The sequence below is a fragment of the Anabrus simplex genome, chromosome 8 (assembly GCF_040414725.1).
Source record: "Anabrus simplex isolate iqAnaSimp1 chromosome 8, ASM4041472v1, whole genome shotgun sequence".
NCBI classification, from domain to species: Eukaryota; Metazoa; Arthropoda; class Insecta; order Orthoptera; family Tettigoniidae; genus Anabrus; species Anabrus simplex.
This window is the reverse complement of record NC_090272.1, coordinates 241,116,868-241,134,499: the sequence shown is the minus strand read 5'-3', so window position 1 is coordinate 241,134,499 and position 17,632 is coordinate 241,116,868. Positions and strand designations below refer to the sequence as shown.

At 40.3% G+C, this 17,632-nt stretch overlaps 1 protein-coding gene across 1 annotated transcript in view; it reads right to left on the bottom strand.

Moving 5' to 3' along the window:
- Nak (Numb-associated kinase) overlaps positions 1 to 17,632 on the bottom strand; it is a 330,611-nt gene that overhangs the window by 233,825 nt on the left and 79,154 nt on the right. Inside the window, exon 4 of the mRNA XM_067152785.2 lies at positions 6,713 to 6,824. Within this exon, the coding sequence (XP_067008886.2) occupies positions 6,713 to 6,824 (112 nt within the window). The remainder of the gene's footprint in view (positions 1 to 6,712; positions 6,825 to 17,632) is intronic.

Below are 17,632 nucleotides of genomic sequence, written 5' to 3'. Positions count from 1 at the left end.
TTTGTTAAAGTGAAATTTTGTTATAATGAAATAAGTCAATTCTTAAGAACTCGCCTATTGCTAAACCTGTTGAAGAATCTATGTTATTTCAACATGAATTTGCACATAAAAAACCTTAATACTGTATTTATTAAATGGAAGGAAAATTAGGATCCATACATGAAGTAATGATATAAAGTACAGGTACTTGCAAGAAGTATTCAGCATTTAAAATTTTACCCTGTACCGGTACACTATCGCCTCAACTTTATTTTTTCAAAAAGTCTGTGATTTTCTTCGAACACTCCCAGACACAAACAAATATTCAAGGTAGTCAGCAACCACTGCCCTTGAAATTAACACAAATTATATTCAAAACTGCCTTTACATAAAATAAAATAAAAAAGGATTTTACAGACTAACTTAAATTCAACATTTATCCGCATGATGATAGAACGCGACTTTTGGAATGTACACGGTAGCTTTCCGCACTTTTAACGCACTTCATTGTGTCTTCAGTGTACTTCATATTTACTAGGTTCGAGTGAAATCATAATTCTTTTGTATTCAGGGTTTTAAGGAACGCCACACTATCACGTAGCAGGCAGTGTGCGGTGAAGCAGAATCCGTGAACACTGACGAAAAAACATGGCCCATACAATCAATTCGTACGCACCGAACGACATCATCAATGCTGATGAAACTTCATTGTTTCTTTTAATGCCAAGCCCAAACGGACTTATGAGAGAAGTGCCAGTTGGGAAACTGTACAAGGGTTGGGGCCATTGTATAGTGTTGCAATGCACAGGGAAGTGAGGGACTTTATCCCCTCAACATAAGGAACTTCGATAAGCCATGACATTTTAAGAGCGTCGGGCACTTTCCGTGCAAGTACAGGGCATATAAAATGGATTTGTTGGATATATTTTGGAAATAGCTTTTTCCATGACATTTGAAAGGATTGAACTGTGAATCAAGGTCAATTGCATGCAGTAATGGGTCTTAGAATATTCTGTGATGCGGCAAGGTTTGGCATTTCTGAATTACGAGTTGACAGTTAATTCGAAGTCCGATTTTTACGTCCCAACGACTTTGAATTAACGAAGCTTTACTGTAATGATGTTCAGTACCGGTACACCAAAACCGAATAAGATAATCTTAGTGTGCTGTTGGTAGGCAACCCGCTTGTCAGAATTGTGATGCCTTTGCTTACTTTCCCCTGATTTGTAATTGGGTAGTTTCACCTGTGTGTCGTATAGACTGTGCCGTCTGTTATTCGCTGTATACAGGCATGTGCAAAATACCTCTCGAATAAAATAGGATGAATTTCAATTATATTTTGAAAAAAAAAAAAGCTACATTTAATTTGTTATACTGAAAGTTTTAAATTCATTACAATGAAATATTTTAACACACGTTAAATAGCAAAAAGGGAAAGGGCCTAAAAATATTTTTGTTATTCTGAACATTTAGTTAAACTGGCGTTCGTTACAATGACATTTTACTGTACTTCAACTCTATGTACAGGACATCAAAGGTAACTATTATTACAAGAACAACCTAATATTACCTACTGTATGAGAGTAAACAGCATGCTTCCGTGGCAATGTTAGTAGTCTACATATCACAATCACACAAAATAGTCAGCTGTAGTCAGCAAGTAATCTCTGCATGCAATCTTAAATTTTGAGATTGTCTTAAATTTCCTGACAGCAGTAGGAAGTGAATTCCAAAGTCATGACCCAGCCACAACGAAGTATCTATTATACACAGAAGAGTTGTTGATGGGAATCGGTTCTCCTAGAGTTTATAGAGTTAATTATTTCCTTTCAGTATGAATTAAATCACCCTAAGATGGTTGGCTTTTGCACAATGAATGCCAGCTCTCAACAATAATAGACTGTCTATAGGAGCCAACATCTTTGGGCAGTGGAGCTTCTTAAGATGGGTGATGGTCCCCAGTGGAAGAAATGACACTGAAACCCGAAGCAAGCAGCATCTGTTCTTCAGGTTAGGGATGGTTTCATTAAAATCTGGCGTTATTGTCTTGGAGTGACGCAAGATTAGTACTAGTAGTTTTATGTTCTGCTACTTTCAAGTTTTTCATAGACATGAAAGTGCATGCTTTTTGTCCCGAAAGAGTTCTTCCGTGTGTCCACAACTTGGGAAGCAAAAGAAAATGCAAGTTGTATTAAACCTGTATATTTTCCTTCAAATTATAGCCAAAACTGTCTAGTTAAATGGTAAGGAAAGAAGAAAAGGTCTTCTAATTCAGAACACTTTAAGCTCTGTAGTTCACCAAAGAATACAAAGGGCACTAGGAAAGTTTTGCAATACACAAAAACAGTTGGCTGGACACCCCTGTTATGGTGAGGGATGAAAAGAGGGGTGAAAACCGGTCTTGAAGACAGCAAGGCGCGACTTTCACACCAGTTGTTAGCAAGCAGTGGGACTGAAAGCAAGTTAACACTATGCGCCCGCTGGTAGTAATATTACTACCAGGCGGCGTGCGCCTGAGTGCCGCTGTTAGTAATACTACTACCACGATATTTGAAATTCAGCCACTCGAAAGCTATTCACATTATCGAATTAGTTTTTGCTTTGACGTGTTGTCGATTTCCTTTACTATCGTTAGGTGTTGTCGATCAATAGTGATTGGTGGTGCAACTTAGGGATGATGATTCGTAGCCAAGTGCGCTCAGTTAGATCTTACGTAATTGCTGACATACGTACTCCTCGCGTGCTCCGGTTAGATAAGCTCAAATTTGTGTGTGTGTGTTCTAATGATAGATATATTGACTTCACAGATTTAGAATGAAAGTGTAGTGAGGCAACAGTCTGCAATCATCTCTCAAGTAGTCGATTTATACTGTACAAGACCATCTGTGGGACTGTCAGACTAAAGCAAATCGGAAGGAATGCCAAAATCAGAGTTCGCGAAAAAACTGAAAAAGGGTGAAAAAAGTCACTGCAGAAAGAACACCTTCTAGCAATAAAGTGGCAAGATGTTCGAGACATGTGCATGCCGAGCACTGCACATGATGACATGACGGAAGTACCTGCAGCAAGAGGGAGCTACGAGAAATCCGAACCATCTACTTTAGCAGACTATAACAAATTCAATATTGGTGTTGATAAGTCCAACCAATTGTTGGCATATTATGCATTCACAAGGAAATTCATCAAGTAGTGGATAAAATTACTGTTCCATCTGTTTGATCTTGCCATTATGAATGCCTATATACTGTACCGTAAGGCTTCTTCACAAAAACTTTCCCTTTCGAAATTTTGGGAACGTTTAGCGGATGATTTGGTGAGTAGTGTTGGGGCCGAAATTACTGAAGAATCACCAGCATCAACTGCAGGAAGGCTAGTAGGTAGAGATCATTTTCCAGACAGAATACCTGCAGTAGGCACGAAGAAGGAAGGACACGCGCAGCGTACGTGTAAGGCTTGCTACGACAAGTCCAAACATAACACCGGTCGTGCTGTGAAGAAAATGACAACCATACATTGGCGTAAATGTGACGTAGGTCTTTGCATAGGAGAATGTTTTGAGTGTTACCATACCAAAGCTAAGTACTGGGAATAACAATGTGTAATTCTGTTATTCAGTGACTAAAAACTATCGAACTTTTCTAGTGAATTAGAAATTCAAATGCGTGAACAAGGATATCAGAATGGACCAATATTGTAGCCTAAGTTTCTTTCCAATGCTGAAGGTAAGCATTTTTTATTTGATTTCATGGGATAACCCACTCTTTGTAGAATACGTACATAAATTTGTTAATTTATAATGCGAAAACTGACAGAACTGTGATTTTTTTTCTGACAGTCTAAATTACGCCGGCACAGGGTAGGGACGCCATCTTGAAATGTCCGGGCTCATAGCGTTAAGACGTCAGTGTGGTCTGAAGGTGAATATCGCGCATTTATCTGCTACAATTTTGCTCGTGGATTAACTGTTGACCAGTGCCTGGAGGAAATTACTCCTGTGCTGGGGAAAGACTGTCCACATTGGACAACAATTTCCCGCTGGTACAAAGAGTTCCAGAGGGGAAATTTTGAGGTTGAAGACGATTGTCGTTCTGGGCGACCATCTGAATCAGTGACTGAGGAAAACATTGAAGCTAAGAGGAAAATGTTGCAGCAAGACAGGCGGTTGACATATCGGCAGGTAGAAGAGACCCTCCACATCCCTGCACCAGCTATTCATTCAATTCTACACGACCATCTCAATGTTAGAAAGGTTTGTTCCCTTTGGGTGCCCCATTCATTTTCAGAGGAACAAAGGGGTCACATCGAGTGAAATGGTGCCGGAAAATGCTAAAACAGTTGGAAAATGGGACTTCGCGTAACGTCAATAACATCGTTACAGGTGACGAAACTTGGCTTTATTATTACGATGTCCCAACAAAATTCCAGAATAAGGTGTGGCTGTTTGAAGATAAGGGTACTCCTGTGACTGTGCGGAAGTCAAGGTCAGTGAAGAAAAGGAAAGAACATTTACTGCGAAATGGTACAGTGAGACTTGTCTGCCTCTCAGGCCATCCAGGCTCTCAAGCAGCTCCATCTAAGGTCAAAGCTCAACACTTGGCCCTTGCATCACGACAATGCTCCAGCACATCATGCTAATGTAACAATGGATTTTCTTGCCAGATCAGGGTTGACTGTGCTTGATCACTCTCCACACAGTCCTGATCTTGCCCCATGCGACTTCGCACTCTTCCCAGGTGAAGATGAAGCTGAAAGGGCGGCGTTTTGCATCCGACGAGGAGCTTCTTGCAGCATGGGATCAAGAGTGTGAAAATGTAACCGAAGAAAAGTGGCAGATTTGGTTCAGTGACTGGTTTCGACGTATAGAGAAGTGTATTGAGTGTGGCGGAAATTATTCTGAAAAAGTCTAAAGTGTTCACTCAAATTGCAAAACTTTCCTAGTGCCCTTTGTATCTCCATAATTTCCATGACATTTTTTGATTCTAGCATCTGAGTTATGCTATCAAAACATACATCTAAGACAAGAAATTTACAATCACCATCACCATCATCATCATCATCTGGTGAGCGCATGTTAAATAGCGAAAAGGGAAAGGGCCTAAAAATCATCATCATCATCATCATCATAGTAACAATAATAATAATAATAATAATAATAATAATAATAATAATAATAATAATAATAATAATAATAATAATAATAATAATAATCTTTTCTTCTTTGCCACTCAACCCCTCCACACTGGGTAGGATAATGTAAGCCCTCAATTTTATCCTGTCTTTCTACCATCCTTATAAGTGATATACTCATGTTAATAACAGGAAGAATGGATTTTTCATTCCTTGGAGTTCCATAGTCTTATTTAATTAGGCTTTAAACTAAGTTTGCCAGTTTCTTATTTCTGAATCTGTACTGTCTAAAATCCCTCCTCTCTTGCATGACAGTTCTAATGTTAAATTTTGGAAATGAGATTAGCATATAAACCCAACTTTTTCAAAATTTGACCCAAAAAAAAAGTTGGGATACATGAACTATCTGCATCAAGGTTGGTACAGTGCTCCTGACATATGCAGATATTTTTCTGCCCATTCTGTTCCCAGCCCAGGCAAGAAACGTGCAGTGTACATAACACATCATTTGTGGCGTATCATTTTAAGTAATATCACATGTTTAGGAGGGCTGGTGCGATTTCCCATTATAGGTAGTTCACAGCTAAAGAAAAGCTCCACTTTAATCAAAAGGCAGGGCAAACTGCTAATCGCGCTGGTGGAAGAAAGTGTGATGTGTACAAGATTTACTTATGACTGGGAAAAAATACAGCTCGTCTTGAACAAGCAATGAGTAACTGCCAGGCATGTTGTGGACAAAGAGCTAAGTTCCTAGAAATTCAAAACAGGATATGCAACTGAAGAGAGGCGGTTTGGACATGCGCTCACCAGAATGGATGTGTCATTTGAAAGCCATATCAATAGCAGTGGGCTAACAGTGGATGACTCATATATAGTTTTGAATTAAATAAGTCAGTTTTTTGTAAGAAAATCAGCATTGCACGTCTCCCAGTCAATCACGAAGAAAGAATCTTGAATTCAACAAAGATTAGTTATCAGTTTGTACCTCCAGTTCTTCTTATTCTTCTTCCTGACATGTTTCTCTTATGCAGGTTGTGGTTTGTACCTGATAAATTTTTATTTACTAACGCAAATTGGTAATTCAGGGTGGATGTGTTTATTGTTCTGCAGTATTTACAGTTTTCAATATAAATATTTAACAAAGCTGTACAAAAAACACACATTCTAAAAAAATCTTGTTCTAAATTTAAGATGTGGGGATTATTTGTGTATATAGTGTTACTTTCTACATTTACAAATGCTTAACCACTTCCAGATTTGGTCCCAAAATTAATAAATCTGATTCAGTTTTGCTTCAAACAGCAGTCTCTCCAAAATGTACAAAGACGATGACCATTCTATTTTTGATGAGTGGTTTCACTGCAATGTGTGTGACTTTACTGATCACTGCTTGACTGTCCAGTTAAACACCTGCTCACAATACAGTCACATGATTTGCTGTAAAACATTTTTTTTTTTTAATTGCCATGTTGATATCCTGGTGAACTGATGAACCGGTTTATTTTTACATCTGAATAACATTTTACCCCTAAATTAAGTTAGCATATAAACATAACTGTATGCCTGCATCAACAGCACCTACCTCAGAACAGTCTCCTATACCCACCTTTAAATCACGATGGATTATTGGTGTCTGGCAGTGGTGTAATCGAGACACTGCCTCACATGTATCACAGAATATCTGGAGGACTTCAGCCTCAGTAAAACCAGACTGTAACCTGAGAAAAATAAGTATAAAAATTATATTCATCATATTACAATAGATACAGTAACAACACATAAAAAGACTATATTTTCTAATCTGTACCGAGTTTCGTTGTCAGAATACAAAAACAATTATTTCAGAGTGCAATACCTAAATTGTTAAAATCAGCTATCCACCCACTAAATGCAAAAATATACGACTATGAACATGATACAGCAGTTTAAGAAGATATCACATAATCGAAAATTAGGAAGTAAAAAGTTCCTGATTCATGAATTTCTGCTCAAAAAGTTTACTTCTTAAGTACTCAGAAGGAGGTATAGGAAAGATTACATGTATGTTAATAAATTATTACACTACCAGTGTCAAGGTACAGTGAAACCTCGGAATGCGAGTAACTTGGTCTACGAGTGTTTAGCAAGACGAGCAAACATTTTAAATAAATTGTAAGTTGATAAGCGAGTGGGGTTCCGCAATACGAGCGTCACATGCGCCTATTTTTCCCCTCCCCTGTGTCTTTATTGAATGGATGAACGTGGTCTTTGGTCCTGTAGTGAAGAAATACCTTTCAGAAAATAATTTGCTGCTCGAAGTCTTGCTGGTTATGGACAATGCTCCTGCTCATCCTCCAGGCCTTGAGGACGACTTACTGGAGGAAATCAAGTTCGTTAAGGGTAAGTTCCTTCCTCTCAAAACTATTCCAGCCTAAGGATCAGCAACCCATTCTGAACTTCAAGAACCTACACACCAAAGCACTATTTCAGCGATGCTTCGAATTGACCGAAGGAACAAACCTTCCCCTCCGTGAGTTTGGGAGAAATCATTTCCCCATCGTGAACTGCCTGAAGATCATCATCGATAAAGCTAGGGATGGAGTCACCAAGAGAACTCTCACTTCCGCTTGGGGAAAGCTGTGGCCTGACTGTGTTCTTGGACATGACTTTGAGGGGATTGTTGGTGACAATGAGCTGCCGATTGTTGATTAAATTGTGTCCTTAGGAAAGACTATGGAGCTGGAGGTGAAAGACGTGGACATTCAAGAGCTGGTGGAAGAACATAGCCAGGACCACCAATGAACTGATGGACCTGCATCGCGAACAACAGGGGGATGTTATGGAGGAGATCTCGTCTGGGCAAAAAGGAGGAGGAAAAGTCATTGGAATCTCTCACTTCAACTGAGATTCAGGAGAAGTGCAAAATGTGGGAAACGGTGCAAAATTTTGTAGGGAAACACCACCCGAATAAGGCTGTAGCAGTGCAAGCGATGAATCAGTTCAATGACAATGCAATGTCACATTGGACAGGTTCCTCGTTAAAGCTGCACGAAAAGAAAAAATTCCAGTAAGCCAACAGGTAGCAGTGATTCCGTTTGTGAAATTCGTGCTACACAGTAACTCTTCTCATGTCATATCTCATCACCCTCACACCAACAATGATTCTATGGTAAGGTAAAGTGAACTTTAATTTTTTGTGTTGTGGACGAATCATCCGCGTTTCAATTGTTTCTTATGGGAAAACTTGCTTTGAAATACGAGCGCTTTGGATTACAAGCATGTTGCCGGAACGAATTATGCTCGCAATCCAAGGTTCAACTGTATGTGCATGGTGGTGTTTCTTAGTGTAAGTCTTCATGTAGCATATAGATTCTTTTAAAGCAAGTTTTACAGACACTGAACCCATTCTTGAGGCAGTCTGCTTACAGTTGTTGTAACTGGTATCGTGACTAAGACGGTGCAAGAGGTGATGGTTGTGATTATTGTTTTAACTGGGCAACCATCTTCTATATGACACTGATCAGAGAAAAAAAAAAATGGAAAAGACCCGAGACTTTGAAAAATGAAGGGCGCGAAAATGAAAGACTTCCTAAGTCTCGCAAACCTAATACCGTCGGGGTAGCAAAAGAACAAGAGCTGACCAAGGGAGGTTGGATAGCAAAGATGAATGTGAGGAGCTTGGCACAAGTGGAAGCAATACCAGTTCTCAGCTAAGGGCTCCGTGGTCGCCAAGCCGCGTTCCCAAGTTAAGAGCCTCTGGGGCCCTTTTTGTCGTCTTTTACAACAGGCAGGGGTTACCGTTCATGTTATTCTACACATCCCCACCCACACCGTGAGGTGGCGCAAGAGGGGATATGATGCCACTAACACACCTCTGCCCTATAACATAATAAATCATCTTCATCCATTCCCTTTTCCTAATTCTCTCTGTGGAGGGTATTGTACCAAAGCCCTCCACTTTGCTTGATCTATCCACCACTCCTCTTCTGGAACTTTATTGCTATAGACTCCCATAATTTCAACACAGTCCATTACAGAGCTTCTCCATCTCATTCTAGGCCATCCCCTAGGCCTCTTTGCAATCACTGTATCCATGATTGTTCTCTTTGGAATTCTCTTTCTTGGCATTCTACTCACGAGTCCAAACCATTTCAGCTTTGCTATGTCAACCTCTTCTTGAAGTTTCACGCTCACTCTTCCCCTTATTTCCGCATTTTGTATTCCATCTTCTCATCTTGTCTTTCCCTGTATGCTCCTCAAAAATCTCATTTCAGCTGCCTGGATCTTACTTAGGTTTTGTTTAGTCACAGTTCATGTCAATATAGATCCCAATTAGGATGAGTATGAAACCTTCTTGCATTTCACTGGCATATCTTTGACATACAATGTCTCTCACACACTGGTCATCTACCAGCTTGCAACGATTTGTCGTGAGGCAGCTGCCAATGCAGTCTTGCTAACTACATCGACTACAGCAAGAAAACTAATGTGGTTTTCTCGACTTGAGAATAAGCCTCCCACCTGGGCACGAACAAACTTGGATCGTCTTTGCTCTGGAGTTGGCATTTCCTTCTAGACAATGTCAACCGGGACAGCGGGGATCCCCAGACTATGGAACATCTACTTGATTGCACGCTGTGACCTGCATCTTGTACAGTACAAGATGATCTCCTTGCAACACCAAATGCTTTTGAGGTTGCACGAGATTGGTGCGACTTAATTTAACACTGTCATTTGTGTATCTAGATATTTTGTTTATTTCTGACGACTAAATAATCTTTAAGATTCTTAATAAAAAATTCTCCTTTTACAACAGCAGTAGTTTATTTTTCAAGACACAATAACTATGTTAATTCAGGACATGTTTCATCCACATTATGGACATCAGAGGATAGGCAAAAGACAAGTTAAAATACAAGGATATTATTAACACATTTAAAAGAATAAAAATATGATTTGCTTGGTGAATACGTCAAGTGAGAATGTTTAAAACTGTAAAACAGTGATGATGTGCAATACTTTTTGAGCTAGTATTGTTAGCACACACAAAATATTTTGTTGAATATATGGCTGTTGGACGGATTCTTGATATGTTGAACTCGAAGATCGGAACAATTCTTTGTAATTAGTCTTGTTGCAAGGTGATTCGTAGGAGGAACTTTTGTTTTAAAAATGCAAAGACCGGAAGTCAAGTTGTGCCAATAGAAGAAAGGTAGGTGTCTTCGCTGGTCGCATGAGATTAAACTCTGCCCATGTGCTAAGACCAACTGTAGCCTTAGACTATTGACAATAAGGGCTTAAAATGAAATTAATTTCTTGTAACTGAATAAATAAACACACCGATAGAAACGTGTAGATCTTAATTTCTCCACCAAAAATTCCATCTTATGACATCAGGCTGCCCAAATGTATGTTTTTTAACAATTTGCTTCACGTCGCAACGACACAGATAGGTCTTACAGTGACGATGGGGTAGTAAAGGGAGTGGTCATGGCCTTAATTAAAGTACAGCCCCAGCATTTGCCTGGTGTGAAAATGGAAAATCACAGAAAAAAATTCTTCAGGGTTGCTGACAGTGGGGTTCGAACCCGCCATCTCCTGGATGCAAGTTCACAGTTGCGTGCCTCTAATTGCTTCAGTACTTCAAAGGTTCATTTCCGATTCTTAGCACTCCCTGACTGTTCTATTACCTCTCGTAATGATGAAAGTCTTGTTTCTCACAGCACTAACCTTCATTCCAAAATTTCTTCTCTTCATTACATAAATCAACTCGTTACAAGATATTAGAATCATTCCGTATTGACGGTTTTCACTTTGCAAAGGAGTAATAATAGTCATAATGACACCATCTAATGATGGAGATATGCATGTACTGAATAGGACATATTAAACTTTCCTTTGTAAAGTAAATCAATTCCTGTCCGCACCTTCTCCTCATTATCTCCCCAAATTGCAATGTGGTCAGCAAATGGCATAGATTTTGGTTGTTCTCTCATCACCTTCTCTTTGACATTATACTGAATTCTAATCATGAAGATAATACACTTAGCTGTCTTAAGCCTGCCTCAACTCTGAACCATTCAGTTTGACCTACTTTCGTTCTGATGCAACTTTCACAGTTTCAATATAATGCTATTACCATCTGCATTGTTTCATTGCCAATCTTTGCATCGGTAAATGTTTTTCATACCAAATGCCTTGGGACAGTGTCATATTACCATGTCCTTTTCATATTCCAAATACTTCACCATTTCAAGCAATGTATCGCTTCTTGCCTCCTTTCTTAAAGATTGATGACATCTTTTGTCGACTCCTCTAGAACAGTCTTTTCCTCACTATGAATTGTCCGTACAACCATTGCAGAACTGCTCCTGCTGCTATTATCATTTCTATCCTGACCTCATCAATTCCAGCCGCTTTGCCTCGTATCATTTTTTTAGCGCCCTATTCAATCTCTGCCATGGACACCATCCTTCCCATCTCTGCAATATCTCCCCTATAACATAATACCTAATAATAACAATGATAATTATAATAACATCAGCTTTTACAACCAACAAACCACCTACGCTTACAGTATTCGGAGACGCTGAGCGCTGGAATTAGGATGATGAGCTCAGAATGTCAGTACTCTACTGCCTGAGTACTCATCCCCGGGTAGGGCTTGCTTGCCTAATGATGCTGGATGCTTCTTTTGGTATTTATTTTACGTCGCACCACCACAGTGACAGTGAGATAGGAAATGGCTAGGACTGGGAAGAAAGCAACCATGGCCTTAATGAAGGTACAGCCCAGCATTTGCCTGGTGTGAAAATGGGAAAACATGGAAAATCCATCTTGAAGGCCGTGGACAATGGGATTTGGACCCACCATATCCCAAATGCAAGCTCACAGCTTAGCAACACTAACCCCAAGGCCAACTCACTCGGTCAGTTGGTATACGGTTAAAACGGTTCATGTAGCTCATTTCCATTAGGGGTGTGCTTGAATTTACTTACTTGAAATACAGAACTTCTGTGAGTTACTGATATTGTGCAACTGAGGCCTATTTCTGTAATTATAATTATATTTGTCCACTGCCTTTTCAAATCCACTTCGTGAGGTTGTCACGGAATACTATAAAATTTCACACTTTGGTCTGTAGTACAATACAGTATATTATTCATCATCATCATCATCATACAACCTCTCCAGCGTCCCAGGTTGGTGTTGAACAAGTCTTCGCCATCGTTATCTGTCCAGAAATGCCTTCTCTCTCACCACTGACTTGCAATTCCCTCCTCTTCTCTTCACATTCTCTCTCACTTGCTGTAGCCATCTCTTCCTAGGTCTTCCCACTGGCCTTCTGCTTTCAACCATTCTTTCTAGGCATGCACGTGGTGTTCTTGTGATAGGCATTCACTTAACATGTCCAGTATTATGATTATTATTATTATTATTATAGCCCCGACGGAAGTAAGCTCTGCTTTAAGTGTGTAGAATCTGGTAACAAGGCCGTAGACTGTAAAAAGAATAATCCGCGATGCATGCTTTGTACAGACAGGCGTCAATGAAGCTAAACGAAATCATGTTCCTGGATCGGGTGCATGTACAATATTTCGTGAAGCTCTGGAAAAGGCCAAAAATCACAGCAAATGATGCGAATCCTCCAAGCAAACATGCACAGGAGTCAAACAGATGATCTTACGACACAGCTGATTTATGAGCTGGAAGCAGACATCGTTATTATTAGTGAAGCATATCAAGAGAGGGATCATCCAGGGTGGTTTGTGGATAACCTTGGAACAGCTGCAATTTGGATACCAGATCTAGGAAAAGTTTCAGTAACAGAGCAAGGATGCAAAGATGGTTTTGTTCGGGTACAGACTGGGGAAATCACTATTGTAAGCTGTTATTTTACGAGAAATGAATCTGTTTCCAACTTTCAGATGAAACTTGACGGCCTTGAGGATGCATTACGTGGAATGGAAAACATACTAGTGGTCGTTGGTGACGTAAATGCTCAAAGCGTCGGAATAGGGCATGACACACAGACTCCAGAGGACGGCGTATTATAGAGATGGCACTCGGAATCGGTTTGGTGGTCAATAACATTGAAAATGTGCCAACATTTTGACGGCCAGGATGCCAGGGAACAATACTGGATGTAACGTTCTCATCGGAGGATATCGCGCCTAAGATTACTGAATGGCAAGTGATCGAGAACTATACGAGGAGTGATCATCAATATTATCATCTTTCGAATGCTCCAGGAATCTCCTCAAGTAAGAAATATCTTGTGCAAGCCAGCATGGTTGAACGTAGCCAGTATCGACAAGAAAAAGTTTAATGATGTAATACGGAATGGAAAGAAGAACATAACAGAAAAACGTTTGGTCCTAGAGGGAAAGAAGCAGCTGGTATATGTGTTGAACTCACCATGCAGCTAATCCCACCAAGCATGCAATGTCTCAATGTTCCGAAGGAGACCGCGAAATAGCAAGCACCCAGCGTACTGGTGGACCGAAAAGATTGCTGAACAGAGAAGGAATTATCTGCGACTTCGATGCAAGGCTCAGGGGATGAGAGGCAGTCCAGAGAATACTTCAGTCACAGCGGAGTACAAGTCAGCGAGGAAGGAACTCTGTAACGCAATTACAAAGAGTAAAGCCGATAAATGGTGGGCATTGGCAAAAGAAGTAGACGATGATCCATGGGGACTAGGTTACAAGATTATAATGAAGAAACTTGGGACATATCCAACCCGAGTATGGATCTGCAAACCATTAAACAAATGGGGATACACTACTTCCAGACCATCCAGAGAGGATTGACTGTAATGATGAAAAAGAATGGATGATATACCTCTCTTCACAGTAGAAGAGCTGAATAGAGCTATTACCTCTCTTAGAAACAAGAAGACTCCAAGACCAATTGGTATACCTGCAGAAGTGCTAAATATCAGAACTCTGTCCAGAACTGTTGCTGAATATGTACAATCACTGCCTGCAAGCGGGTGTTTTTAGTCCCCGGTGGAAAATGGCCCGATTGGTTTTGATCAGCAAAGGAAAACTTGGTGGTTATAGACCTTTATGTATGCTGGACACAGCTGGAAAAGGCCTGGAGAAACTTCTGCAGCCCAGAATCCTCTCAGCAGTTCAACTAGCAGGGGATTTGGATACCAGAGGGCACTCGACGCTGGATGCAGTGTGGGAGGTGGTGTATACAGCAGAAAGAGCACAAACGGGCAATCATCATTCCCGTAAATTGACACTTCATGTGACTCTGGATGTGAAGCGACATGTTGGTAGCTCTGGAAGAAACTTTTAAGCTACCACAATATCTTATGCGCATAATGAGAGATTACTTCAAAGATCGCACTCTGCTGTATGATATGAAGATGGACAAAAAATACAAAATGTCTGACGGTTGGTGCAGCGCAGGGAACGATCCTTGGTCCAGATCTTTGGAACATAATGTATGATGGCTTGTTACGTTTGGAGATGCCAGAGGATACGAAGTTTGTGGGCTGCGCTGATAATGTGCCGCCTTGATAGTGGCTTGTAATGTTGAAATGGCTCAAATCAAACTGAACCAGGTGATGTGGCGCAGAAAAGAATGGATGATGAGTCACAGTCTAATACTAGCCGAACACAAAACGGAGATAGTTACTTGTAAGATAGTTCTTCTGACGAGGAAAAGGATCCAGACTCTTGTGCCAATGACCGTTGGAGAGTTAGTGATTGAAATATCTGCAAGCACAAAATATTTAGGAGTGACACTTGACTCCAAGCTCACATTCTGGAATCATATTCAGAGAACGACAGATAAGTAAAATACATGACTGCACTTAGCAGACTGATGAGAAATATTAAAGGTCCAAAATCCAGTAAACGACGTCTTCTCATGTCGACGGTTCAGTCAGTCCTCCTGTATGGGTCCGATATCTGGGCTGAATCCTTGAGATAGCTGCCATACAACAGAGAGCAGCTTTACATATTGCATGTGCATACCGCACAGTTTCCAAACCGGCAATCCTCACGATGGCAGTAATAGCCCCAATAGACCTACTTGCATTGGAGCGGCGTGCCCAAGGAGAGCTGGGAAAGAAATGTGCAAAGAAGCGTGCCTTCAGTCAACGGATGAGGCGATGGCAACTCAGATGGGAAAGTGAACCTCGGGGGTAAATGGACCAAGCGACTGATACCATGCTTGGATATCTGGGTTGAAAGGGTTGACAGTGAAGAAAACTATTACCTCACACAGGGACAGGATATTTTCGGAAATTCCTGCATACAGTGGGCAGAGCGAGTGACGCAACATGCATATACTGTGATGACATCGATGACGTATTTCACACCTTCTTCGTGTGCGGCCATTGGATGATACAGAAAAGATGTGTGGAAACTGAACTAGGAGAATTGACAGCTGATATTTCTGCAAAGCTACAAAACCAGGAATTCTGGGATCGCGTGGCAGTGTATGTGGAGGATGTCCTTCGTCAGAAGAAGAAGGATTTGGAAGCGTACGTTCGTAAAAGAGAATTTTTTTTTTTGCTAGGTGCTTTACTTCACACCGACACAGATAGGTCTTATGGCGACGATGGGATAGGAAAGGCCTAGGAGTTGGAAGGAAGCGGCCGTGGCCTTAATTAAGGTACAGCCCCAGCATTTGCCTGGTGTGAAAATGGGAAACCACGGAAAATCATCTTCAGGGCTGCCGACAGTGGGATTCGAACCTACTATCTCCCGGATGCAAGCTCACAGCTGCGCGCCTCTACGCGCACGGCCAACTCACGTGGTAAAGGAGAAATGAAGAAAGAAGAAGCCTGAAAGACAAAGTAAACACGATATCACCCTGAAGTAATGCGAGAGCGGTTCCGGGTGATGATACACATCGTGGGAAAAGGGTGTGTGGTTTTTAGTGGGTAAGAATCCCACACACTTGTGGAGTGCAGACCCTTCACAAGTTTCTTTTGAAGATTTTCCACAGTACCTCGTAAAAAAAATATTATTATTATTATTATTATTATTATTATTATTATACTGGCTATAATTAAGACTAAGGTAATAGAATGCAATGTATATCTTCTTATGATGTGTGTGCTTTAAACAAGATGGCCTCCTGCAGTTTACTTTGCAAATATAACACTGCTATAATAACGTTTGTAATTATTAACCTATATGTTGGTTAAAATACATTTAAGACTTATTTTGTACTAATTAAAATGTATAAATCTCAAATAATTTCTTGCAATTTACTGCTAAGGTCCACCGTCTTTCCAAATCCATTTTGAGGTCATGAAGGAAGGCTCTGTATTATAATGTCTATTAATGCGGTCAACAAGCACATAGTTCTGCCAGAACGTTACATTAAAAAATAATAATAGTCTCAATGGCACACTAGCCGCCAGCGTCTTGGAAAGGTGATGAGCCCACTGCTACTCTGGGGCGAAACGCTGGTAATTTCACGATTGAAAAAGCCTAAAGAGCTTAAACGTTGTTAACATTTGCAATCCATGAAATAAAAATTATGATTTCCTTCTAGGAACCTTATTTGTAATAATAATAACGTTATTCGTTTTACGTCCCACTAACTACGATTATGGTTACTGGAGACACCGAGGTGCCGGGATTTAGTCCTGTAGGAGCTGTTTTTATGTGCCAGTAAATCTAACTGACATATTTGAGCACCATCAAATACCACCAGACTGAGCCAGGTTCAAACCAGCCAAGTTGGGGTCAGAAGGCCAGCACCTCAACCGGCTAAAAAAATATTAAAAAATGATCTGAAGACAGCATTGAAAAATGACTGAATAAATGCAAGTAAACATCACACATATTCCATCTTCTTATGGTCAGCTGTTGATGAAGATATCTCTATGTAGTTCTCATAATTTCCACCCACAGCAGCACATTGTTATACGGACGAAGCTTATATTGATCAATAAAATACCTCGGTAGTTGTTGCCATTCTTCCTGTTCCCTTGCTTATAGATAGATCCAACTATTGCTTTCATCTAATTAGAAGGTATCATACAAACACTCCATGCTAATCTTATTACTCTGTGAAGCCATTTCATTCTTGCCTTCCATTTTCACATTTGAGGTCCAATTTCATAGATTCCTGTGACTTTATGAAAATGCAGTTTGTTTACCATCCTTTCCACTTCCCAAGCGTAATTCCACTCACATCATTGTCCTCCTCCCTATGAGCTCATTGTTCACAATGTTAACAAAGAGGTTTCCTTTTACGTTGAGATTTTCAAAATATTCCTTACACCCGTCCAGCGAGACCCTGGGATCTACGAGTTCACCTGATTTACCCAAAACATTACTTGTTTTCTTTTCCCTCCCTTTCTAAGATTCTTTATTGCTGTCCGATAAGGTTTCCTGCTGCTGACCAAGGCTTTCCAGATTATTTCCAAAATCTTCCCTTGGATTCAACAATTACTTCTTTCACTCTGTTTCTTTCATCTACATACAATCATTCTCTGCCAGCATCAGTCCCCGTTTGAAGCTATTTCCAAAACGTCTTCTTTTTATGTTTACAAGCTACCCTCACTTCA